The sequence below is a fragment of the Carica papaya genome, chromosome 1 (assembly GCF_054855325.1).
Source record: "Carica papaya isolate Zhongbai chromosome 1, ASM5485532v1, whole genome shotgun sequence".
In the NCBI taxonomy this organism is placed as follows: Eukaryota; Viridiplantae; Streptophyta; class Magnoliopsida; order Brassicales; family Caricaceae; genus Carica; species Carica papaya.
The window spans coordinates 19,932,706-19,957,357 of record NC_142309.1 but is presented as its reverse complement, the minus strand read 5'-3'; the positions used below and the strand labels follow the sequence as shown (position 1 = coordinate 19,957,357).

The following is a 24,652-nucleotide window of genomic DNA, read 5'->3' as shown; positions in this document are numbered from 1 at the left end:
TTTTATATACTTAATTACTAGTAATTTTCACATTATAAATTAACACAACTTGCGCATAAACTTATTGAAATGAGATTATCTCCAGTTTAATCAACAGTCAGCAATCAACCAAAACCAAAGCCACAAGAATGGAACATGTTATAGAAAAAGAAAGTCTTCAGGGAAGAATTCAAGGATCCATAAGTTCTGTTGATTGACAAAGCAGAAGTAACATGATCAAACTGAAGAAGTTTGGAGTGTCCTGGTTGATTAAAGCCCAAAAATCGATCAGCAAACAAAATCCGGCATTTAGAAGCAGACAATCCTAATCCTTCTCAAAGTTCAGTATGCAGAATTTGGCATCATATTCTGGATACCTTGAAAAATTGCAGGTGTTGCAATGTGGTAACAACTGATTCTGGAGCATCTGCAAATGGATTCAGGAACTAGCTAGCACCAATTAGTTCAAAATTCAAGAATGCTTGGCATGGATATCCTTATGTGAATTCCACTGCAGCAGCATCCACACTATTGATGTGCCTGTTAAAAGCAACAGTTAATGAATTGAGGTATTCAGTATCAATGTTCAGAAAGGTTTAGGATAATCCAAAGCAAGAAGATAATAATCTAAAATGTCCACAAGAAACCATCAAATTGCTGGACTTTTAAATTGGGTTGGTTCAAATTTTAATTTATGGAAGAGGAAGAAGAATACAATGCAAAATGGACAAAAACTTGAAAGAAAATAATATTCTAATTCTGAAGTTATTCAAGTTAAGTGATTTTACTATTCCTTTATTGACAGTGAAAATATAAACTTACTATTTAAATTGAAAATATGAGTGGACTGGTGCAATTATGTGTTAAACGTATAAATTATGATTAAAATTTACATCTAAAATAGTTAAAACATAGAAAATTTGAATGGAAATGTAATAGATTTGACCAAACATAGCATAACGGTTTTATCATGTATGCACGTGCAATTCTGCATGCTGTTTCCACAACCATCATAGTTGAAAACCCAAAAAGAAATAATCGACAATTTTTGAAGTAGGAAAGCCACCAAGCTGGGAAAACATCTCTACCTGCAAAGATGCCAACAGTTGTCAGATTTGCTATGGCCATGGTGTTGTAGAACAGGTACTCCGTCAAAAAATGGCCAAATGCATACACAAAGGATAAGAAGGTAGCAAAATATAGAGGCTTGTTTTCAAGGTTAAATGCACAAAGAAAGCAAAGAGTGCAAGTCAACAGTGTCCATACTCCAAATGTCCTTCCATGAACTTCTGTCACTACAGAGAAGTTATAGAGAATATTCATCAGACTCATCTAACATACCATATAAAAAATGAAAACACAGATAAATTCAGAGAGGCCAAATTTGCACATAACAAACATAAAATCTTCGAATACTGAAAAAGAAAATCATTGTTCTATATATTGTTCTGATGAATGCATTTTTTAATTCAGTTCTTCGAGAAAATGATTTTCAGTTTCCCCTCAACAACTACAAGTTAGGCAACAAAATGCTTCCATGCCAATCCAGATAATGCACATCCACGAGTACGTCTTCTGAATTTGTTTTGAGGAACAGAAAGTCTTCTGAGTTAGAAACTACAGATATGAAAACGTTCTTCTCTACATCAACTGTTTCAATGAATGTGTTTTCACTCAGTTCTTTCTGAGAAGAATGTGTAATGAGTCTCCATCCAAGAACTACAGCTAGGAAAGAAAATGCTTTCATTCTAATTCCTGATAAAGTACACCTATGAGAGGAAGTCTTTTGAATTAGAAAGCGCAAATATGAAAATATTGCTGATTATATTAATATATAAATATATATATATATATATATATAAGCAAACCAGATTTTGAACTAGCAAGCCTGTACTACTGATATCCTCTTTTTAAGTTGTACTAAGTACAGAGCCATATAATCGAAAGTTGGAACAAAGTCAATATTAATGCTAATAGCCTTACAGTGGCTGATTTTTATCTAGACGCAAACTCAATCAACTGGCTCGCAACAGGACCCTCATATGCAGAAATCACGAGGCTGAGTAAGCATATAGGAGCAACACCTAGGAGTTCAGAAACCCATTCACCTTTCTTCCTCACTCCAAATATTAAGCTCATTCTAAATACAGTATTGCACACAAACTCACCCAAAAGGAACAGAATGCCAGGAACTGGGAGAAATCTGCATTGCACTAAGAAATCTCAGCTTTTAATCATTCTTCCTACGAGTCATTTCTGTGTGTGTATACACATACATATTTTATATCGATTAAAACACCCATCATTGAATTAAAATCATAACCACGGTGTTATTCATGCACCCAATTAATAGTCCTTTTTTTCCATCTCACATTATTTTCCTTGGGAATTCTAGTTGAAAAACTGTTGAATTTTTTTAAGTTTCACAATTCTGCATCTTCTCTTGGTTCTTTTGTATATGGCTGATACGCTCTTAGTGCCCTTTTAATACATCTTTTATCTTTTCCTCTAAAAGAAGGTGTTTCTTTTCTTGCTTTTGGTACCCTAACTGAAGTATTACTCTTAAACTCATGTCTAACCACCACAGCTTCTCTATAACCAAAGATACAGTCAAAAGACAGCCGTTTCAAATCCAAATTCAAAACATAAAACACAATCTGAAGTTGACTCTTGAGAGGCGCATTTCAAGTTCAATGAAAGAGAAGTAAAGTGAACGTAAAAAATCAGGCCTAGAGCACAAGAAATCATTTACGCTTGCCCCGAGATATCTAAAACTTAAATCATCACTGTATCTCTAAATACAGACACAAATCTTGATAACAATCTATATATGCATCACCGCTCTTGCTAGGACCATTGTGAATTCCCATACTCATTAACTAAGATAATAAGGGAACTAATGTTCATGGAACCTCCTAAAAAGCTTAGTTAAACCCCTAAAAAACAAAACAGAAGAAAAGGGTTGTTAACCCAGACATTTCGCCAAGCATAAAGCAAGAACAAAGGAAAAGGAAAAATACAATCTGGGAACTATCATGATAAGGAAAAAAGACTCAGTGAATATGTGTTAAATTTCAATATGAATTGTCAAAGTCCCCGAAACCCAGTTGAATTTAAGATTCAAAATCATCATTCTGACATCACTTCTTACAATTCTAACAACCCTTCTACCTTTTTCCTTTTCCTCTTTCTTCCCCTTTCTTTCTTTAGAAAAAGAAAAGTTTTACTTTGATTTTTAGCTTTTGAAATGTGCTACACTAGAAAGAAGATGCAAAATACGAAACTATTTCTCCATCAACCAAATCCAACAATATCCGAACTTCGGGATCCACACCGAGACTTTTTTTACCCTAAACACCTCTTAATCTAAGTATATTTTTATGATCCGAAAATCTAATTAGTGGCGCGCAATTAGCAGCCTGTCTCCTCTGTGGAAATGCAAATTCCAGTTTCACCTCTAACAAAATCTATAGTTGTCGATTTACATAAGGATTGCTCCCATGGCACCAAGCACCGCTCTTGGAAACCGCAGATTCTATACTTAGCAAGAAAGGAGTTCATGCATGCATCAATTAGAAAAAAAAAAAACAGAAATCGAGAAGGAGGAATTCAGATTTATGAAAGTAATAGAAAGAGAGAGAACACACTGGTAGTGTTGGAGAAAACGGCGAGCCTGAGAGCCCATATATCGAAGAAGCCGAACCAAACAGAGGCTAATCTCAGAGAGCCGACCAGCATTAGCCACCATCCTAATAGCTTCATTTTCAGCTTTCCTTTTCTCTGATCTTCACTCTTCACTCTCTCCTCCGCGATTTTTCTTCCTACAACTCTGTACCAAAAAAATAGAGAACCTGCAGCAAACGACGCCGTTTTGGGTGCTTTACAGCTTCGCCGTGACCCTAACTTTTACCCTCCTAATCATTGTTAATTGTAGAATTTAAATGGATGAGTTTTATGGGAGAAAATTATATTTGTTTTAATTTTTAATGATAATAAATAACATTTAATTAGTAAATTTTAAGATTAATTTTTAAACCATTGAATTGAAGGTATTTAATCGGCATATTATTTATTTTTTATTATATTTTAATTTAATTTAATTAATTTTATATTTATCTTGATAATTAAATTAATATGATAATATAAATAATAATTATTTATTTTATTAAATATAAAATTTTAATTTAAATATGTATAATATTTATTTATTTAAATATAAATATAATTATATTAATAAATAATTTATTTTTTAAAATATTTTTTTATATCATTTACTATTATATATAATATATATTGATAAATTAATAATTTAATTAAAAATATAATCATATTATTTTATTATCTAAATAAAAATATATTATTAACATACATTAATATATTATTATTTAAATATAAAAAAAAATTATAATTTTAATTTTATATTATTATTTTTTTAATTAATATTATTACTATATATTAATTAACTATTATTTAAATTTATCTAAATAAAACCTTAACAAAAGTACATAAAACTTTCAAGGTTAAGAAAAAAAAATTGGTGATGATGACAAGGTGAAATATCTTTTTTACAGCGAGTAAAAAGGTAAAAAAACTGTCCGTTAGTTTATGTTTATTATAAGGGGTAGTAGGCCTACCCTAGAAGAGGAGTGGCAGTACGTAGGTATTAGGGCATAGCCCCAAGTTATGTATTACTGGGAGGTCCCCCTCCTCCCTGATTCAGCCTGGACTGGACATCTTTAATTGCCGCGAAGTAGTGGGGATGAAATGAAAAATACAGATGGCGGCATTAAAATTATTTATTTGAATTAAATTATGACATTTAATATTATCCAAAAATTAATTTTAACCCTATAAATAAAATAGTTATTTTCCTATTTTATACCACACAATAAAAACGAGTACCAGACATCAAATATATAGTCTTTTAAAGGATACAAAAATACTAATGGTATAATAAAAAATTAAAAATTTACAGAGTAATTACTTGCCCATTTTGATATATATATTTTTTAGTACAGTACAAAATGATATAAAACTTATGTAGCTCGTGCTCAACATATAACACTTTTTTGTTTTTGTTTTTTTTTTTTTGTTCTTGTTCACGTGACTTCCTTATGCTGAAGAATCCCATGCCTATTTAATGGTCCCTCCCTAGGGCACCCCTTCCCTAAATTGAACACCAAAATTTGACTCACCTAGGCCACCAACCCACATGCTCGTCATCCCTTTCAACTATAACTATTCTCTAACCCTAACCACAATTTTTTTTTTCCTCGTATATATAATTTTATTATACAAGAAATAAGCCCAAAAAATGGGAAGGTCAGCTACTTCACCCAAATAAATTAAAGATTAGTTTACTTAGCTAGCTCTTTTGGGTTGGTCATACACATGACAAAAAAAAGCGCAAGGATTGCATGCCAACTTCCTACCCTACTAAACCCCCCATTTCCACGCCACTACTCTAATCATCAAAAGCGCATTACAGCTGGCTTATAATCCAACGTGCGCCCACATCTCACTTTTCCACTCCGTTTCTTCAACACAACTATTTCATTATTCTCATGCGTAAAAAGAAATTGAAACTAGAAATTCAGAAATGTTAAAATTTTCATACAAAATATTACCCAACAGATAACTCATCCTAAAAAACCGTTGTTAATACTGAGTTGCCAACTAAAAATTGACAAACCATGCCATTATGGCTCATCAATACTTACATCTAACTCGTGGACAGATTAAACGGGGAAAAAAAGGGGTTTTGAGTCAGCTCATCACTTACATATTTCCAACATTTCAAATATAAAAAAAAAAAAAAAAAAAAAAAAAAAAAAAGGACCACTCTCCATTTTCTTCTCAAAAAAATTAAAAATAATAATAATAATAACACAAGCCACACAAGTAAAAACAAAGCGTGCCTGTTACTCACTCCCCTCCGCACTGTACAGTCTGTAGATTGTTGTCTGTTTGTTAGTGGTAGTAGTAGTAAGCCAGTATGGAATAGCAAAATCCACTGGCCAAACACCCCGTCTCACTCCCAAAAAAAAAAAAACCCCAAAATTCAAAAAGGCACAAAAAAAAAAAAAAAAAAAAAAAAAAGGAAATTTGAGGATTAACCAAGCAAGTCCTGGTGATTGCAGAGCTCCTTCCTCAGCCGTTGAGAGAAAAGTCTGCAGGCATCCATGCTAAGATCAACGGCGGCCGCGAGTGCCACGTATGCAGCTGCATCCTCCGTGCAGTTCACGTGCTGCACACTAACCTCCACGCTCGGCTTGCTGCATTTTCCTTCTCCTTCCACGCTCGCTGACATTACGAACCCTTTGTACATGCAGTATGGCCAGAGACCGTACCCGAAGTCCCCGCTGCTCCTCGGGCTGGTTACAGGTGACGTAGAGCTCCCCGGCGTGGCACGGCCCGTTGAGCCGGCGCCGAGATCGATGACGAACTTTCCGCCTTTGTGCGAGCTCAGGGTTGACTCCGCTAAAACAATGCCTGCTCTGCTCATGCCTCCGTTAGTATCCGGGATCAGTTCGAAACGGTATCCTAGTCCGTCAGAGGCCCCGCGCTCGCGCCAGGCTTCGAGACGGCCCCATGGCTTCCAAGTGCCGTCGCCTGGGCGGAGTATTAGCCAGGACCCGGGGTTGGAGCGGCTTACCCGGTCAGAGCCGGGCGACGCGACGAACGGTGTGACCATAGAAGCCGCGGCTACAGGCGAGCCCGACAAGTCGTGGACTGTTATAGACCATCCTTTTCGCTCCTTTCCGGGTCGCTCTCTTTCACTACCAAATGAGCTCAGCCAACTCCTTGAGCTACTTGGCTCTGACTGTAACGATCTGGAAATATCGATTACAAGAAATAATTAGGCCACTAATTAAAACCAATTACTGATTAAACTTATTAATTACATCCTTAATTAACTCAGAATAGCTTTTGAAAGAACAGACTCAACATCTGGATTAAAAAAGCAGAAAATGCGATTCTACAGTAAGCTTTATCGTACGGTTATGGTGAACACTTAACTCAGACTCAGTCCATAGAATCAACTTTACTATTTTCAAAAAGAAAACCAAAATCAGTTTGGCTAAAACTGCAAGCTAAACTTCTACTCATGAAATGGAAGTACAATTGAGACAAAATGAAATCGTATTATGAACTAAAGGAGCCGTTAAATGGGGAAAAAAATAAAAAAAAAACACTAAGAGAATGGATACATCAGGAAAGAATGAAAGAAAAGGCTAACCTCGATCTCTGACTCCGGTCACCTGTCCTGAAACTGAATTTGCATGTGAAAACGGGCTGCCTGATGTTGCCTTGGATCTGAAAAACCTGCGGACTGCATTCAGGCTCGCCATCAAACTGGAAAACGAATCTAGGGTCAGGTTCGGCTTTGACATTCAAGTGGAACTGAGCGGAGGATCCCTTGTTGGCCTCCTTCCCTACAGAAATCCAACCATTGTGGAAAACGCTTGCCCTAGATCCCGTTCTCGCCAGATCCAAAGGCACGGATACCTTCCCTAGAAGCCTACCGGAGCTGACACCGCAGGTTGTGCCCCTACGACCGGTGTAGATGGAGATTTTGAGGCATGTCTTGGCAGCGAAGATGGACTTGGCAGCAAGCTTGTCGAGGTCGGCTTTGCTAAGGTGGAAAGTAGCCGCTAGGGTTTGCACCTCGGGGAACTGCAAAGTCTCCGGTGAGATGTAGGGGACAACGGCTGTTTGGAGAGGGAAATTCTTGAGTTTGATCTTGCAGAAGCACGGCGACGAAGAAGGGTGGACGACAGAGCTAGCTGGCTTCGACGCCACCGGAATCTTCAGGGCGAGATTGCCCACAGTGAGTCGTACAAAAGGGCAAGGATCCATCCGTTTGGTGCTTGCCCTCTCTAGTTGTGTGTTTGTAATTGTTTTCTACTACTCCTTTAAGCTTCAGAGCTTCTGTGCTAAAAGTATGAGAGAGACAGATGGAGAGATGAGAGAGTGAGGTTTAAGCTACCGAGAGAGAAAGAGAGAGAGAGAGTGAACAGCATGATCACCAGGCTGGAGTACATGGAGATGCGTGCAAGTAGAGAATGAGGCCGAAGATGAAGAAGCGGTGCGCATTGCGCCACTATTAGCCATTTACAAATACCAACAAGAAGAAGAACAAGGAGAGCTCCACCATGCACAAAACCAGAGTATTCTTTCTTCTTCATACATCTATATCTCTTCACATTCTTGTATATCTGAATTTTTTTAAAAAAAAAAATTATTTGTTTTTTTATTTATCTTCTTATATTCATTTTAAGTATCACTTTTTGCCCTTTTTTTTCTTTTTTAATTATTTTTTTAAGGTACGGAGAGCTTTCAGTTTACAATTCTTAAAAAAAAAAAAAAACATTATTTAAAAAAGTGGAGAACAGCTGGGCACAGCTGGCAATTATTGCCAACTAGGACAGAAGTTGACGGTATAGTTTTTCTCTCCTCCTACACCATTGCACCAAACAAACGGCACATATATAATTTTTTTCTGAAAGGACGAAAATACCCTTGTTCGTCTATCTCCCTCTCTCTCTCTCTCTCTCTCTCCCCTTCTCTTTCTCTTGACTACGTATGATAGCCACGTAAGCACTGTATATCTCGCTTCCTGGGTTGCTAGCCTTGGGGATTTACATTTAAAAACGTTCCGGGGCGGCGTCGTGGGCCCCACAAGAAAATGATGTTTTTTACTAATTAATGATAAATGTAATTATGATTAAATTAATTAATGATAAATGTAGTTAATTGATTAGTAAATAGAAAATTTCCCGGTCCGAGAGTTGACCCGAGATGACACATGGGCCGCTCTTAAGATTCTATGTTTGGCTGCAGCAATTGAGGGGGGGGGGGGGGGGACTCTGATCTGGCCTTTGATGTTGTTTACTTTGACCCGCCACGTTACGTCAGCCTGATGTCATTTTGTTCCTCTAACAAGTCATCTAAGTATTTGTTTAATAAATTTACCTAAAGTCGTAAAGGAGAAACTTGGGCTAAAGATTAGGCTGCTAACGTAATTTGTGACCATGGGAGAGAAATGTATTTTTAATATTTTTGAAGACAGAAATATTTGTAAGCTCCTTCTCAAAAGCTAATTATTTTACTAATTAAAAAGAAAAAAAAAGTAAATTCAATCCTACCTGGGGATGTTTTTTTAAATAAATTTTCTGTACAAAATTGGGCCAATTTTAGATGGAAGAGTTAAGCGGTAGGAAAAGGTTAATTGAAAGCCCAAAACAAAGATGTGAGTTTTAATTCTAACATCAAAATTTGAGGCCCAGCTACAGAGATTAACTTTAGAGTTCAAATTAAAAAAATTTTTTATTTTTTTTTTTAAAATGTAAAGATGATAAGGCTGATCCAAAATGAAAGGTCCAGATAGCCCAAACATTGTTATACTACAAAATCCATTGAGTTTCCTTCTCTCCCTTTTCTAAAATCAATAATTCAATATTCCTGACAAGCAAGCAAGAAGAAAGATAAACATGTCCATCTCTGCTACAATTGGCTTATCACCACCCACCACTCTCTCCTTTACGTCGTCGCTTCGTGCCTCCAACCCTCTCCTCCCACCCCTTACCACCGCTCGCGGCGTTGGCGGATTGATTATAGAGTGCTCGTCAAGACCCAACAAGAAGGCCACGTCGCATCACATGAAGACCAGGCCACGCAAGACGCAGCCATGGGATGTCAGACGCAAACCCACCGTCTACCCTCCTCTCCCTCCTCTTCCTCCTGACTGGACTCTCCTTTCTTCTTCTTCTTCTTCTTCCGATGATGGTGTTGCTTCTGCTACTGAGACTTCTCTGCCTTCTCCTCCTCTTTAGACACCATTTTCCAGTGGGTAATTTCCTGTTTGTTGTTCTGTCGATTTTGGCGCTCTTCTTTGATGCTGTGTGTTTGATTTTGTGGATGTTGTATGTGATTAGTCAGTTTCTAACTTCTTCCGGCTGAAAAGGCCTCAACTTTATTTATTGCTCACGACCTGTTTGATGTTAAGTCTAAAAGAAGAGAGTGAATACTGTTTTGATGTTTGGGAGAACTAGCCATTAAAAAATAGTTCGAATTTAGCAGAGATCTTAGCTTTACGATCAACCAGATATGGATATTATTGCTGGTATTAATTAATATGACAAAAATTAATAATACATTAAATTTAACAATATAAATAAATAATAATTAATTAAAAATTAATGATTTAACGTCAATTTAGAATCAAGGATACGAGAAGCTAAAGAGTCTGTTTTGGTATTTTACTATTTAGTTTTAAGGCTTTAATTAATTATTTGAGAAGGAAATAATTAGAACAAGATTTTTATTTTCTAAAGAAAATTTTACTAGCAGTAGTATATTAATATATTAGTATTTAAATGCTCAATATTTATTTTTTGTACTTTTTTATTTTATTTTAATCATTTTAAAAAAAAAATTTAAAAGATTAAACCAGTTGGTCCTCGGATTTACTTGTTTTTCTAATGTTATTTACCAAATTGGATCGTCTAAACCACTAATTTACTGTCGGCCAACTTAAACCAATGTCTATCAGTCCATTTTTAATAATTAAATTGGCAAAAACAGAGGATAAGAAAGGAGTGGGTTTTGTTCAGTTTAATTTTTTTCAAGAGAAAAGAAGAGAACTTAGATTTTATAGGAGATTAAGCCATCTTACAAAAAATCCCAAATCTTTCTTTGCGTTTGTTTGGCATTTTTACATGAACTAAAAAAAGATAAACATGAAATAACAATATTTTTTAAGAAAATTTTTGAAATTTACCTGTTCAAACTATTTGTTGAAACACTACTATTTACTGAGTGTGTGTGCGGACTTATTATTTTAGGCGTAATTTACTTAATTTAAGAAATCACCAATTTAATTGTTGAAACTAAAAACAAAGGTTATGCGCTAGAAGAATTCAGAATAAGATGAACTTTATTTATAATTTTATACTGAGCGTAAGCGATATTGGGTATTAGGATGACAAAATAATTACCTAAAAGTTTTATGCTATAACAACTTCAAATGTTTTGAATAATTTTATATAAACTCAATTATTATTATTTTAAATAAACTTTTCATTGTAATAAACTGTGAATTTGTAAATAAATTTTATAACAAAATTGAAATTCAGTTCATGCAGCATAAAATATATCTTAAACTCCTTTACAAACTCATTACTTACCTCCTTAGCTGGCTGAGATAAATTTTTAAAAAATAAAGACTAACACTCAACTTTCTTAAAAATGTTATCTACATTGAGATTCGAAGAGATTAGTTAGTTACCCATTATGTTTATAAGATCACATCAGACTTTTTCCTTCTAAAAAAATTTGAAACATGCTCATAAGATCTATAGACTAAAAACACCTGATAATTTTCTGCATCTGAATAAGACATTAAAAGTACCAGTCTATCAAAACATATTGGCCACTAGATATCAGTTGCAGAGGAGAGAAAGAAGAGAAAAAATGAGTTCCGTTTTGGTTCTTTCGGATGGTACGAGTGATGTCTCTTATACATCGCACCTACCTCCAACATTTGTCTGTAGATAAAAGAAGAGAACATCTTAGCCGTCCAAAAGGGGTATATTGGAGGCACCATGTCCAGAAGAGATGCTAAGCTTTCCCATCTCGTCTTTCCTCTGGAGATAACCTCACGGACGCCATAGTAAGAGAATATAGCTAATGTTATATTTCATTCATACAGCAAAGATGAGGAGAAGAAAACAATCATGGGCTACCAGAGGAACACAATAACAAGAATACAAGTCTTACATTTTAATTAGATAATCAAATTCTTTTTTTCTTAAAAACAAAAAAGGGAAGAAATTTCCTCACTCAAGTTTAAATGAAGGTGATTCCACTTATTCCCTATTACTACCGACCCTAGATGCAACTTGCCATGATGAACAATGTCAAAGTCTAGAAGCAACATATAACTGTGTTCCAATCTACTGCAAGGCTAATTCACCTCAGAAAAGACAACATCTATTACAATGCAGAACAAATGATAAGAATATACAGCAAACTGCATGACTGACCAGCAACTGATGCCACCTGGTGACAGCACATGCAACCACAAGATAGAAAGAACAGATTGAACCAAGGATTCGAGCAAAGGCAACTCCAGGGAGCCGACCACATGATTGTTTCTTTTCATAAAAGAAGATTTTACCAGCCAGTCAATAATTACAGACGCTGGGGACAGGGATTCCGCATTTTCGAACTTGCCTTCCTCCAGCTACCAGTAAAGTTAACAAAACCAGCATGCAATGTTGTCCTGCATGTTGCTTCTTGAGAATGTTATTCTTCCGAGACTGTCCATCTGCTTTTCACATGAGGAAGGCTATCAACAGATACTAATAAGATCTTTTTTTGTACTGGCTTTGCACCAGACCCAAGAGGAAGTCGGTAAAGATGTGTTCATACTCTGGCATTTTCCCGTACCCTGAAAAATTTTAAACAAAAAGCCATTAGGCAGATCCTGATGTGCTTGTACAAGACTTGGGAGGGCTAGAATCTAACAGTAAGCAATAACCATTTTACGTAAAAACACATGCTACACTTGCCAGGGAAGTAGTTAATGTCAATGACATAAAATCGATCGCTGGTCCCATGCTCTCTGATAATATCTAAATTGAACAGCCGAAGACCCTATATACAATAGAATTCAAACAACATATGAAAATGATTGGACTAACAAATTACTAACAACTAAAGTGTACAAGACATAGAGAAGATGAGGAGATCTACCAGTCGCCGACGAAGTTCCTTTGCAAGTCTCTCCAGTAAAGGCCGTGGAGGAAGCTCTGCAACAGAAAGGAGAGAAATGCATCTTAGAGGCCTGTCAAGACATTAAACACATGCCCAACAACATCACAAAGGCCATACTCAACACCGTTTTTTCAATACCTCTGCAGTTCTAAATCCAATATTAATGCCTTGGGCTAGCCTCTTACACATGCTAAAAGGCTTTTTATTGTTTTCTGAACTTCAATTAATTACCATGCAGTCAAATCTCAAGTTAACAAAATCCAGAAAAGGTCTGCTCACTTGAGAGCTCAAACTTTAAAAACTGTGTTGACCACTAAATGCCCACTTCTAGAGTTTTCAGCTTAAAAAATAAGTATCATCAATGTTCCTGAAATTGAACACAACTCGAACATTACAGATTCATAAAGAAGCTAGGAAGGGGCAAGTATTCTCATAAAGAAAGACTCACCACCAACACTGGGATCCAAATCTGCATCATCTGCAGAGGCTGCCGCACAAGATACCCGTGGAAACCGAAAGACACCAGCATGTTTAGACAGCTCTCGTTTGGTGACATCAGGTAAAGAGAATCGCCTGACCACTTTTATAGCTTCTCCAACAATATAAACTTTGAAGAGGACACCTCCTATAATGGTGCCAGTAATCAAAGCAATCACTAAAATTGCTGGCTGCTGTAAAAATTTAATAAGAAATGGAATAAGAAACTGCAGCTGCATACCATGGTTAACAAACTCCTGAAGAACAAGTGGGGGTTCAAGCTTCTGGAGAGAATACTGGTCGTAAGCAAGTGATAGTTCATGTGATTTTGCACTTCCATCAGCAACCAACGGCTTAGCAACTGAAATGCTTAAAAATATGCAGACTAACTTAGAAAATATTTGGGGAAAACAAATAGTCAAGAAAATAAAGAATTGACCATCTATCAAGACAGAATAATTCTCTAGAGAACCACTATTCTAACAAAGTTAACAGCGCAAAGAAAACGATATAGTGTCATCAAATACACACCAAGGGGTAGCCTAAGGCCAGCCATGCCAACCGCATCAGGAATAGATGACGCATCTTTCTTTATGACTAATTGCCTGGGAACACCAACTTTTCCTGCAGAACAATTCATCAGCCATCAGCATTGCTTTGGATCAGTATTCAATAACCAACTTATCCTTTTAATTCAAAGTTTGGAAAAAGCTTTGAAAAATTTACCATAAGTGTCAGATAAATTCATGTCAGCAACACACTGAAGCATTGACTGGCGATTATGCAAATGTTGTATAGCATCAGGAGGATCAAGAACTGTTACATCTGGATGTGTTTGCCGGTAGTCCTGAAATAGTAGGCAAATAAATGTAAGGAGAAATAACTAGTGAATCACATAATTTCCCACAAAATGTATGTAAACACTTAAAGGTTAAAAAAATAATCTAGAAAACAAAAGTTCGGTGATGATAATAGCAAACCTATGACAACCTCAAACATGAATAATGCCTAAGCCAACCGACAACAAGAAACATGCGGAGGGCACAATGCAAGTCATAAAATATGGAAGCTGGCTAAGAACATGGATTTAAGTGTGATCAAATATATTCAGAGCATTCTTAGCATCAAATAGAATAAAATCAAGATGCTTTTGAGATCAAATTGCTAGCATTTATTAGTATGTGCAGCTTAATTAATGAAAAGCAACCAGTTAAAAAAAAATGGAGACAACATAAACTAATAATAAAGCAAACCAGCACATATTATTCCAACCATAGTAAATTTCCAACAGCTACATTTTCGTACATAAGGAGAAGCTTATTGTCATAATCAATTCCCCTTATCACTTTTATCAATGACATGGACATAATTTACATCCAAATGATGATGACTGATGAAGAGAACCAACACAGTTAAGAAGATATTATTTTATATTGATTAGAAACAAGGTTAGCTGGATTTTCCTTTGTACTTGATTAGACCTAAACAAGGACACAATACTACAGCTAATAAGCACTAATCTGTTGAAACAAACGTACTCTTCAAAGTCTCATGTCTCAGAATCAAGATTGTGAGCAAGATAAGTATGATTTTTAGAATTTGAGTTCTGACATATATGGGGAAGAAATCATATAACTACTGAAATAATATGCCTAAAGGAAACATAGCTTCAAGCAAGCCTAAAAATGGCAAATATGTGTCAAATTCTACTGGATAGTAGCTGTAGCTGGATGGACAAAAATAGAGAAAATCTCTACTATCAGTAATAGTACATCAACTAAAAAAAAATAATATAATAACAGCACATATGTGCAGCTTCATTCACAGTTACTCTTAATCCATTAGCACAGATCCACTGAATTAAAAAATTAAAGATAAAGTTTGGAAAAAAAAATTCAGTGTCAGCGAAAATTGACAAAATCTCTACTGCAAACATGTACTGCAGATAAATGCAGGTCCATTAAGAAAAAGATAAAAGAAAACCATTCGGAATTTTACGGGTTCCGTGAAGTCGGGATTTTAGCTTCTCTATATTTTTTGCAAACATCTGAAATTAAACCAATTGGCCATGACAGATTCAATTGGAAGAACATAAATACTATAGGATAAATTATACTTCACAAGAACTTGAATCCTGACAGGGCCCAAAACTTTTGCAGCTACAACCCTATAAGTTAGAAGATGTTAACGGATGGGCCTGGAAGTACTGACATTCGGACTGCGCATTCAGAAACCAAAAACAGAGAGCACGATGAGACCAATCCATATAATCCAATTCTAGAATGCACCTAACACTAGAAATTTGGTATAGTCATATCGGTACCCTGGACCTCAAAAACAATTAGGATTGGCTCTCACATTCAACTGATAAAAGGGGGTAAAATGAACCCATTCAAAAGAATTTAAAAGAATATATTTTTGCTAAGGAGACCTGAAAGCATCAGTTAGATGACCATGGCCCACGGAAGAAGAAACATCCTCACTTGCAGGAAGCTTAAGGCCCCGTCCTCAACTATCAAGTCATGGTTCAGGGTGAAGGAAAGAGCAAGCACTGCAATTATGTCAGAGAGTAATGAGTTTTGGAGGTTAAAACAATGGCTGCCATCTGTCAGTTGATTATTTCATCCCTCATCACGCAAAAGGTCAGCATACAACATCAAACATGCAGCATATCATAGCAAGAGCAGAACTTGGTAAATAGCAGCGGACTAAAAAAATTCCATATATAACAGAAAACGGCATTTGAAGAGACCAACCTCAAGAATCTGACGCCATTCTTTTCCAGTTAACTGCAATGCAAACAGAAAGAAAACAAAGGGATTTTGTCAGGAAAAAAATGAGAGGATCAACACTTGCTTTTCAACAGTAAATTCCTAGTTAAAACTATCTGCATCTGACAGTTTTATGTTCCTCCAAAATAAATCCAGTAGGAAATCCTAGCAATTGAGCAAATGCATGGAAAACTGACAACACTCCCCAAAATAGCATCGTTACCATCTAGCATGAAACATTGGCAGTATAAATAGTAGAAAGGAGGTCGTTGCTAACCTTGTGCAACACAATGTCAAAAGGGCCTTGATCGGAAAGGGGCCTATTTTGATCAATGGCAACAAATAATATCCCCTTATTCCTGCATCATTACAACCATTTTTCACCACGTCTCAGATAACAATACAATTCAAAAGATGGGACTGAATCTATATGCAACAAAGGTAGTCTCGGGATAACTTAGTCAACCAAGAATAAGCTAATTAACTCTTAGTTATTAGTTAACCTTGAGTAGGTCAAGCGGCTAAATATGACAGCCACAAACAGTCCTCTACTTCACCTTTACGTTACAAGAATTCGGATACCACGAAAGAAAATCACATCTCCGCTACCAAACACTGAGATTAAGACAGTTTCCAGAATACACAGAAAATGATTTGAAATGGAACAGCAGTTTCTAGAACTAAGCAGTTGCGTATGAGTCAGAAGAGAGAATGCTTTTGACCAACACAAAGCAAGAAAGATTGGTGAAAATGTTCCAGAATTTTCTTTTTGGCTTATATTTCTTGACAGCCTAATGATAGCGACTTTAAGTGTCGGTAAATTGACATCTCCCAAATTTTCTCCAAAAGAAATCTAGGTGTAAAGCTGTAAAACATTCCGGTAAAGAATACGTGGCCAAAAATCCCACATGCTGCTCATTCCCCCACCACCCCCCACCCCTCCCAACAAAGAAGAAAAAATCAACCTCCGTTGCTACCTTTTTCTTTCTTTAAAAAAATAAAATAAAAACTGGACGATCTTAACACCAAAAAATCTCGTGAATAATTTGCAGTCAACGAATCATAAACAGCATAAAACCAGCTATCATCAAAATCATACGATTCTCAGAGCGAAAGAGAGGTTAGAGAGAAACAGCGTTGAGTCGGTAAGTTAGAGTTAATTAATATTAAATAACTATTAATTACCTAGCTAATCTTTCGAGTTTAGGCTGCAAAAAGCTCTTAATTTTCTTGGAGGTAAGAGCATATCCAACAACAACCAGTCTCCTTTGTTGTTGTTGTTGAGGAAATGCATCAATCCCTAATGAACAAGGAGTAGACATATCTTCTTCGTCTTCTTTTTCGTCCTCTATTTTTTCCGCTTCTTCAACCTTAAAAGGTACCTTCTCCTCCTGCAACCTCATGACGGAGCAATTACCTTTCAGTTCAAAGAACCTGAAACCGAAAAAACGCGAATTGCGTTCTTCGTTTCGTTTAATTTCGCTTTCTTGTAAAGCTTTCTGACAACAAGAAAATGCGAGAATGGAGGAACCACAATTTGTTGCGTTCAAGTCTTCTTCTTCCGAGATTTCGGAGATGAAACAAAAATGGCGAGAGGAGAGGAGAATCGGTTTGACGAGAGGGAAGAGATGGTGTATCAGGAGATTCAGGAGGAGGGCAAATGAGCGTGACACTGAGAGAGAGAGAGAGAGAGAGAGAGAGGAGTGTTCGAAATGGGAGGTGAATTATATATAGGCGAGCCTTACGCGTTACTTTTTTTCACTTTCCTTTCTCGCGTGTGTATTTCAAACGCGCTTTACTGACCATTGGTGGATCGGACCGGATACATCAGTCTTTTATTGCGAATTGGCGGCTTGATTCCACATGCACCAAACATTTTACTTCTCTTTTCCCACTAAAATATTTTGTTTTTTTTTAATTAATTATTTTGTGCTTCACAAGCGTGGAAATTTAAGATAATTTTTTAAACTTTGTATATAAATTTTGTAGATGGGCATAAATACATATGTACATGTGTATTGACATTACATGTAGCAACTGCGCTCTATATTTATGAATAAACAATAATGTATGAATGACATTTATAAATAAATATAAATTATTTTTAGAATGAATTCTGAAATAAATGTTAATTAATTAATAGCCTCGAATGAGAATTTTTAAACCCAAAGTAAAGTGTTGGCTGTTCAAATTAGAGAAACATGCATTCATCAATTTAATATGTTTTTTCAATAATAATTTAAGGTAAGCTAAATAAAATTTATAAAATAAACTTTTTTAAGTTATTCATAAAATTATGCCCTGGTGTATCATAATGTAAAATAATTTATCCCTATATAAAATATATTTTTCTTAGCTTAAAGTTTATCTATTTAGGTAAATTTTTATTATTATTTTCTTTTTTCTATTAAATTGGTGAATAAGATCATTACAATATAATATATAAAAAAATGTTGTACTTTTTATGTAGATTAGACGAATTGTATTTTATCTCCTAATTTTTTAAATTAATATTATTATCAACTAAAGAAAAAGGAAACAGAATACAAATTGAATAAGTAACATTTTTTCAAGGATTTTGTTTGGATAACTTGCCTATTTTTTGTGTTATATATCCAACAACTTCATATTTTTATCTTTTTAATTTTATTAAATGACGTGGAAATAACGCATGCCTATCTTTTTAATACTTGTCCATAAATTATTATTTAAACAAATATTAAAACTAATGACAGCTTAAATTAATAAAGAAAATATCATGTGAGGTAATAATCACCACGTGGATACACGAGGAACCAAATCCATTGGGCTTATGAGATCTTTTATGGGATTATAAATATTAATAATAATTAAATTAAGCAAATCCTTTCACAAGATATATCACGTGCAATTTAAATTAATGCTACATATATATATATATAGATAGAGTTTTTAGTGAAAAAATATTTTATATTACGCATATCTGTATTAATATCTATATTTATATTCATTAAAATAATACTAATATAATATATGCAAATGAAAGAATCGCGATCTTTGTTGCAGTTAAATATATAGATATATAATAAATGTATGTCATAATAAAAGATTGAGGGAGATACACTAATATCTAAGTAAGATTGTAGAATCATTTTTTGCTTCACTAGTAACTTTATTATATAAAATGTATGATTCATAATTTAAATTTATATTTAAAAAATAAAAAATAAACGCATTAATTATTAAACTAATAAATAATTTATAATTATAAATAATAGTTTTTAGTGTTTAGTTTTTTATAATTTAATATTCTAATTATTTTATAAATTTAAATCATAGTGAACGTTCGTTTAAAAAATATTATTTATCAAAAAAATAATATCATAAATATTAGAGCGTGTCTTATTACGTTGCAGTAGATAAGGATGGGAAGTTGATTTTTTTTTTTTTTAAATATATATTTGGTAACATTTTTTTATCGGGATCTTATATTATTACAAATTGAATGAATAAATTTTTGTCCGCATCTATATTAATAGGTCCACATGGTCCAGGTGTACAGACCTTACCTTGGACAGTTGGCCACAATAATTAAATTTAATTTACTGATTTTATCCTCATATGCGTTGCGATTTGTGACAGATGGTTATGTAGCTACCACTACCAGCCCATTTGTATTTTTATTTTCAACATAATTTTGTTTTTATCTATAATTTAATTTATTTAATTAGTTTGGTTTTAATTGTTTAATTACCTTTTTTTTATTTAATTGTTTGAAAAATGATGCATGCAAGTACGTAAAGTGTACGTAGACAATTTTTTTAAGTGAAATTAATAAACTATTTTTTGTTTATTGAAGAAAAAAGGTGATTTGATACCAGTTAGGTATTGGTCGCCACTTACCTTATTATTTATTAACTGTGCAATTAAAATTTTTATTAAGTGAGGATATAAGGGTATTGTTGTAAAAGAGAGACGACGGTTGGGGGCCTGGGGCTTGTTTTCATCGAAGAAGACGCGTGTTGGCGTTGAAAAATTAAGGAGGCCCTTGTTTTATTTAACATTAAATTAGTTGGTTAGAGTTTAATAACGTGATTAGCTTGAAATGATAAAAAGTAAATACCAAAATTTTAATTAATTTGCTAATCAGTAATTGCATTGACTAATAAATTATATTTGGATTTTTTTATCATATAAATACAATGTATTTACAACGAGATTACAAATATACATTTTTTAATTTAATTGCTCTCAAAATTAATAAGTGTGGTGACTCTTCTGTACACTAAAAAATTATAATTATTGAGATTAATATCAAGTCTTAAATAACACAATAATAATAACTTAAATTTAAATTCTAATATGTTATTTGAATTTATAGTATTTGGACTCACACTATTTTAAATGATCCAATGATGTATGTCAATTTAATAATTTCGACTGAAATAGTTTTAAAATTTATAAATTTTTAAATTATCATTTGAAATTAATGAGGATATTTATAATTTAAATAGTGAATATTATTATGATTTAATTTAACATTAGAAATATATATAATTGTTAAATTTTATATATCAATTTAAATTATACACTATAAATAATTTGAGTTTAATATCAGTAATTTAAATATGAAAATTTGTTAAAATAGTAATATCTGTATTAAAAAATAAAATTCAATATATTTAATATCTAGGTCTAAAAAATATTAACAAATAAACATACCAATAACGTAGGTTTTGTTTTTATTTTGCTTGCAGACAAAACACAAACGCCAAGGTTAGTTCAATATGTTTTTAGTGGAGTAGGTGGCGTTGACAAATGAGAAACCTATGTGTTTGGGAGTTTTGGAAATTACAAAATAATAATCTTACGATACAAATAAATAGATAATAAAATTGTATTTTATTACGGATAATCATTACAAATCATTGATAATTAAAAAGATATTTAAATATAATAATAAATTTGAGAGACAATACTTGTGTTACTTAAGATTCTCTAGCAATCAATATGTAATACTAATATGATATAATATTTTGTACATCAATAATTTTTGTAGTGCAAAAATAATCATATAAAGACAACCGTATGATTTTTTTAATTTGGCCAATAAAGAAATGAATTCAATATATTTATTCGGTACGAGTTCATAGTTATCACTAAATTACATATTTATATTAAATCAATTATTATATTCGATTCTTAAGTTATTTATATCTATTAATTTTAAAAATTAAAACATTACCTTGTCATATAATTTAAAACAAATATCTAAAAATAAATATTATAACATTTTTAATTATTATTATTTACATTGAAAACAAATTTCACTGTTTGTATATCTAAACAAAACCTTAATTTAAATTATTTAAATTTTATTATACTTAATTCCACTTTATGATCAAACTATTTAACTATTGGGTCTTAATATCATATCAATTTATAAAACAAAAAAAGAAAAGTAATGCTGGCTTATCATAATTGTTGCTTGCCGGGGCTTAAAAGTGTTTAAATTAAATGAACCGGAAAAAAAAAAAAAAAAGAAAAAAAGAAAAGAAGAGTATCATTGTTTGACGTGGGTTTGATGAATGATTGACTCGATTTTCTCAATTTTCATTTCACCTCCAAAGCAGGATCCAGCTGGGTCAAACCCATAAGTTCAATGCATGAATAGTTATAAACTCATATTCAATTATATTATTTAAGATAAATTAATTAAAAAAATTTGATCTAATAATAAATTATATGAAACTATACATTGCTATTAATTTTTTTGAGGCACATTATGCATGTATTTTTCTTCTGTTTATTAAAATAAATAAATCATATAATTATATTATACTTGGGGGCAATTTTTATACTAATTTAATGTACCTTAGAGTTAAAAAATTAATTTTCCTCTGAATGGATTATATTATTTGAATTGTTTAAAGCTTGTGTACAGAATATTTGAAAAAAAAAAAAAAAAAAACCACCCCCACAAACTAAAACAATTACATTTAATATTCATAAATTTATATTTTGGTGGAGACAAAGATTCCAAGTTTGTAGGGGTGTTGAAAACGTGCGATGACAGCAATTGGTTATGGGGGGCCATAAATGGAATTTAATAGGTTTTGTTTATTTTATTTTATTTTATTTTTTGGTATGTAAGTGCACAGCACTGTTACCCAGTCATGATGTTCGTACGTGATGCATCCCCATTAATTAATTCAGCACTTCAAGAGAATTGCAACCACCGTCCAATTGATAGATAAGGCAATTTAAATAATATTATATAATATATATATATATATATTCTTTTTTCCTTTTTTTATATCAACACAAATAAATAATGAGAAAATATATGTTTTTTGAAATATTTATGCGATAAGATATACCAAACTAATAAAATATGCCAATACATAAATAGTTGATGATAAAGCTATATTAAATTCATAAATTTCTATTAAGTTTAATCAGAATTTTAATTAGACAAAAAAATATATAAATTTGTTAAGGCTTTAGGTTTTATATATTTAAAATCAAAACCTCTATTGAATCAAATTCGTTATTATCTTTATAATTTTTATATATTGCAATTTATTTATTGTAGTAATTGAAGAAAAAAAAAAAAAAAGGGGAAACGATGTCGTTTTGAGAGGCAGGTGAAATATAAATAGGAGACATGAAAGAAAAAAGAAAAGAGTAAACAGAGAAGGGAGAGAGAGGGGAGGAAAAAGAAAGAGAAAAGAGAAAATAGAGAAGAAAAAGAGCAGGGAGAAAAAAGAAGGGAGAGAGGATAAGAAAAATGACGGTGACAGTGCGATCGGCGGGATGAAGGAAGATGAAAATGGGAGGTACAATATTTTTAAGTTTCATGTCAGTTGATGTAGATTTGAAAATTTGCTGTAGGTGGAGGAGCTGTGTGAATGTGAGTGGAGGTGTATGGAGGAGGTTAGATCGCGGAAGGAGATAGAGGAAAAAATGTGGCGTAGAAGAGAGGTTGGTGAGGTTGTGCGTGAGCGAGGGTGTATGGAAGAGGCTAGGCCGCGGGAGGAGATAAAGGAAGGAGTGCGGTGTGTGTGAATGCGGTTTGTGAGGGAGAGGAGCTGTTGTGTGTGAGTGAGGGCGTATGGAGGAGGTTAGGCCGTGGGAGGAGATAAAGGAAGGAGTGCGGTGTGTGTGAGTGCGGTCTGTGAGGGAGATGAGTTGTTGTGTGTGAGTGAGGGCGTATGGAGGAGGCTAGGCCGCAGGAGAAGGGAAAGGAAGATGTATAAGGTATGAGTGAGGTTCATGAGAGGGATGAGGTGTTGTGTGAGTACGAATAGAGGTTTGCGGAAGAGACCACAGGAGCAGAGTGAGGTGATTTCGGGATTTTAGAGTGGAGTATATAGAGTAGGCCGTGGAGGGGGAGAGAATAAGAGATTTTGTGAGTGAAGTAAATATGTGTAAGGGATGAAGTAGTGCGTGTGGATGTAGGAAGTTTGGGAGGAGGAAAGAAAGGTCGTAGACCGTGGGAATGAAGTGTCGGAATAGAGGTGTGAGGGGTGTCTCTATGTAGGATGAGGGGATGTGTGGGGTAGCTATGTGGTGTGAGGGTATGGGTTGTATATAGGTTGGTATAGCTGCTGTAAATTTGGTAGTTGGCAAAAAAACATTACAGGTGTGGGTGTGTTAAGTGTTAGTGCATATTTTATAGGGAGACGAGTGTAGTTTAGGTACACAGGTTAAAAGTATAAGAAAGCTTCAAGGTAAGGTGTGGGAGTAAGGACATGATGATATTGTGTTGAGTCGGTAGCATCGGGAGACACCGATATTGGTTGTCGCTACCTAAAAAAAGTAAGTTGATCGCTGATAGTGGTGATGGTCGGGAGACTCTGACGGGAATAGATTTGGTCGCCGATATTGGTGACGGTAAATGATGGTATCTGTGTGTGTGTGTGTGTGACCTATTAGGGATCGAGAGATAAACGGTTTATTGGTGGTCGCCGATACTGGCGACGTATGTGAATATTTATACGTTTGGGGTGATGTTGGGGGATGGTCACACATGATATGCATGATATTTAGTCATGCGTAGTCCCATAGTGATAACAAAGAAGGTTTAGGTTGGGTGATGAGATACATATAGAAATACTAGGTTTCATATTTGTGCATATCATAATTGTAACTTAATTTTTACTGTACTGAGTTATATGAACTCACATTCAATTGTTCACACACGATATAGGAATGGAGTCGGGATCGGAGTTGCTGGTTTCCGAGCCTAATGTATAGAGCAACAAAATAAAAATTTTTATGGACAGAATTGAATATGTAAAAGTTGGTAGTAGAGTTGATAATATGTTTGATAATAGTGCATACAGTTATATTTCACGTGATGTTACATGTATGAGTGCCGGTTTATATTAACTATGAACAATAGATTGTGATAGTATTTCTATATGCAGGTCTGATTTGAAACGAAATTTCTGTATTTGATTATGAATTTGTTGTAAACTACACCATAAAAAAAAAAAAAATGGGGCGTTACATTTATATACCTTAAACAGTGTTTGTTATTAAATATTTTTATTTGTACAATTTAGTGGTGAATTTTACTTTCTTATTTTAATTAAAATTTAATAAATATTCGAATATAATGATAATAATAATAAAAACTCATATCAGCTCCGTAATGTATT

At 33.9% G+C, this 24,652-nt stretch overlaps 4 protein-coding genes across 9 annotated transcripts; 1 reads left to right on the top strand and 3 right to left on the bottom strand.

Annotated features, from left to right (window-relative positions):
* Positions 1–39: 39 nt before the first annotated feature.
* Positions 40–3,851, bottom strand: ERG28 (ergosterol biosynthesis protein). 3 transcript variants are annotated; one of them, XR_002538538.2, is made up of 4 exons: positions 3,627–3,833; positions 1,068–1,274; positions 357–519; positions 40–241 (listed from the first exon to the last, which is right to left on the bottom strand). XR_002538538.2 is itself a non-coding variant. In XM_088221335.1 (3 exons), exons 1-3 carry the CDS (start codon positions 3,739–3,741, stop codon positions 452–454), a joined length of 384 nt encoding a protein of 127 aa, XP_088077461.1. In that variant the 5' UTR covers positions 3,742–3,851; the 3' UTR covers positions 40–451. The 3 variants fall into 3 exon arrangements, 2 of the variants coding, with proteins under 2 accessions (XP_088077461.1, XP_021888781.1); XM_088221335.1 differs by having other exon boundaries at positions 40–519; positions 1,068–1,268; positions 3,627–3,851; XM_022033089.2 differs by having other exon boundaries at positions 40–519; positions 3,627–3,832.
* Positions 3,852–5,827: 1,976 nt separating this feature from the next.
* Positions 5,828–8,197, bottom strand: LOC110807825 (formin-like protein (DUF1005)). 2 transcript variants are annotated; one of them, XM_022033087.2, is made up of 3 exons: positions 8,010–8,197; positions 7,220–7,916; positions 5,828–6,812 (listed from the first exon to the last, which is right to left on the bottom strand). In XM_022033087.2, exons 2-3 carry the CDS (start codon positions 7,837–7,839, stop codon positions 6,092–6,094), a joined length of 1,341 nt encoding a protein of 446 aa, XP_021888779.1. In that variant the 5' UTR covers positions 7,840–7,916; positions 8,010–8,197; the 3' UTR covers positions 5,828–6,091. The 2 variants fall into 2 exon arrangements, with proteins under 2 accessions (XP_021888779.1, XP_088077451.1); XM_088221325.1 differs by having other exon boundaries at positions 7,220–8,197.
* Positions 8,198–9,380: 1,183 nt separating this feature from the next.
* PSRP6 (plastid-specific 50S ribosomal protein 6) lies at positions 9,381–10,022 on the top strand. Its single transcript, XM_022033110.2, has one exon. It carries the CDS (start codon positions 9,474–9,476, stop codon positions 9,813–9,815), a length of 342 nt encoding a protein of 113 aa, XP_021888802.1. The 5' UTR covers positions 9,381–9,473; the 3' UTR covers positions 9,816–10,022.
* Positions 10,023–11,739: 1,717 nt separating this feature from the next.
* Positions 11,740–17,717, bottom strand: LOC110807834 (Inositol 1,3,4-trisphosphate 5/6-kinase family protein). 3 transcript variants are annotated; one of them, XM_022033097.2, is made up of 10 exons: positions 17,193–17,714; positions 16,285–16,366; positions 15,993–16,025; positions 13,963–14,083; positions 13,768–13,860; positions 13,478–13,597; positions 13,208–13,384; positions 12,739–12,794; positions 12,555–12,639; positions 11,740–12,433 (listed from the first exon to the last, which is right to left on the bottom strand). In XM_022033097.2, exons 1-10 carry the CDS (start codon positions 17,408–17,410, stop codon positions 12,345–12,347), a joined length of 1,074 nt encoding a protein of 357 aa, XP_021888789.1. In that variant the 5' UTR covers positions 17,411–17,714; the 3' UTR covers positions 11,740–12,344. The 3 variants fall into 3 exon arrangements, with proteins under 3 accessions (XP_021888789.1, XP_088077450.1, XP_088077449.1); XM_088221324.1 differs by lacking the exons at positions 11,740–12,433; positions 12,555–12,639 and having other exon boundaries at positions 12,739–12,829; positions 17,193–17,717; XM_088221323.1 differs by lacking the exons at positions 11,740–12,433; positions 12,555–12,639; positions 12,739–12,794 and adding an exon at positions 12,836–13,126 and having other exon boundaries at positions 17,193–17,717.
* Positions 17,718–24,652: the final 6,935 nt, after the last annotated feature.

What these genes read in the sequence shown, in the direction of transcription:
- LOC110807825 (XM_088221325.1), bottom strand. Translation starts at nt 7,839, where the DNA reads ATGGATCCTTGCCCTTTTGTACGACTCACTGTGGGCAATCTCGCCCTG. An exon ending in GACCGGAGTCAGAGATCGAG is followed by an intron (nt 6,813 to 7,219) that starts GTTAGCCTTTTC and finishes CGATATTTCCAG; the next exon opens with ATCGTTACAGTCAGAGCCAA.
- LOC110807834 (XM_022033097.2), bottom strand. Translation starts at nt 17,410, where the DNA reads ATGAGGTTGCAGGAGGAGAAGGTACCTTTTAAGGTTGAAGAAGCGGAA. An exon ending in AAACTCGAAAGATTAGCTAG is followed by an intron (nt 16,367 to 17,192) that starts GTAATTAATAGT and finishes GTAATGATGCAG; the next exon opens with GAATAAGGGGATATTATTTG. An exon ending in AATGGCGTCAGATTCTTGAG is followed by an intron (nt 14,084 to 15,992) that starts GTTGGTCTCTTC and finishes CTACTATTTCAG; the next exon opens with GACTACCGGCAAACACATCC.
- PSRP6 (XM_022033110.2), top strand. Translation starts at nt 9,474, where the DNA reads ATGTCCATCTCTGCTACAATTGGCTTATCACCACCCACCACTCTCTCC.
- ERG28 (XM_022033089.2), bottom strand. Translation starts at nt 3,741, where the DNA reads ATGAAGCTATTAGGATGGTGGCTAATGCTGGTCGGCTCTCTGAGATTA. An exon ending in CGTTTTCTCCAACACTACCA is followed by an intron (nt 1,275 to 3,626) that starts GTGTGTTCTCTC and finishes ACTTCTCTGTAG; the next exon opens with TGACAGAAGTTCATGGAAGG. An exon ending in AACTGTTGGCATCTTTGCAG is followed by an intron (nt 520 to 1,067) that starts GTAGAGATGTTT and finishes TGCTTTTAACAG; the next exon opens with GCACATCAATAGTGTGGATG.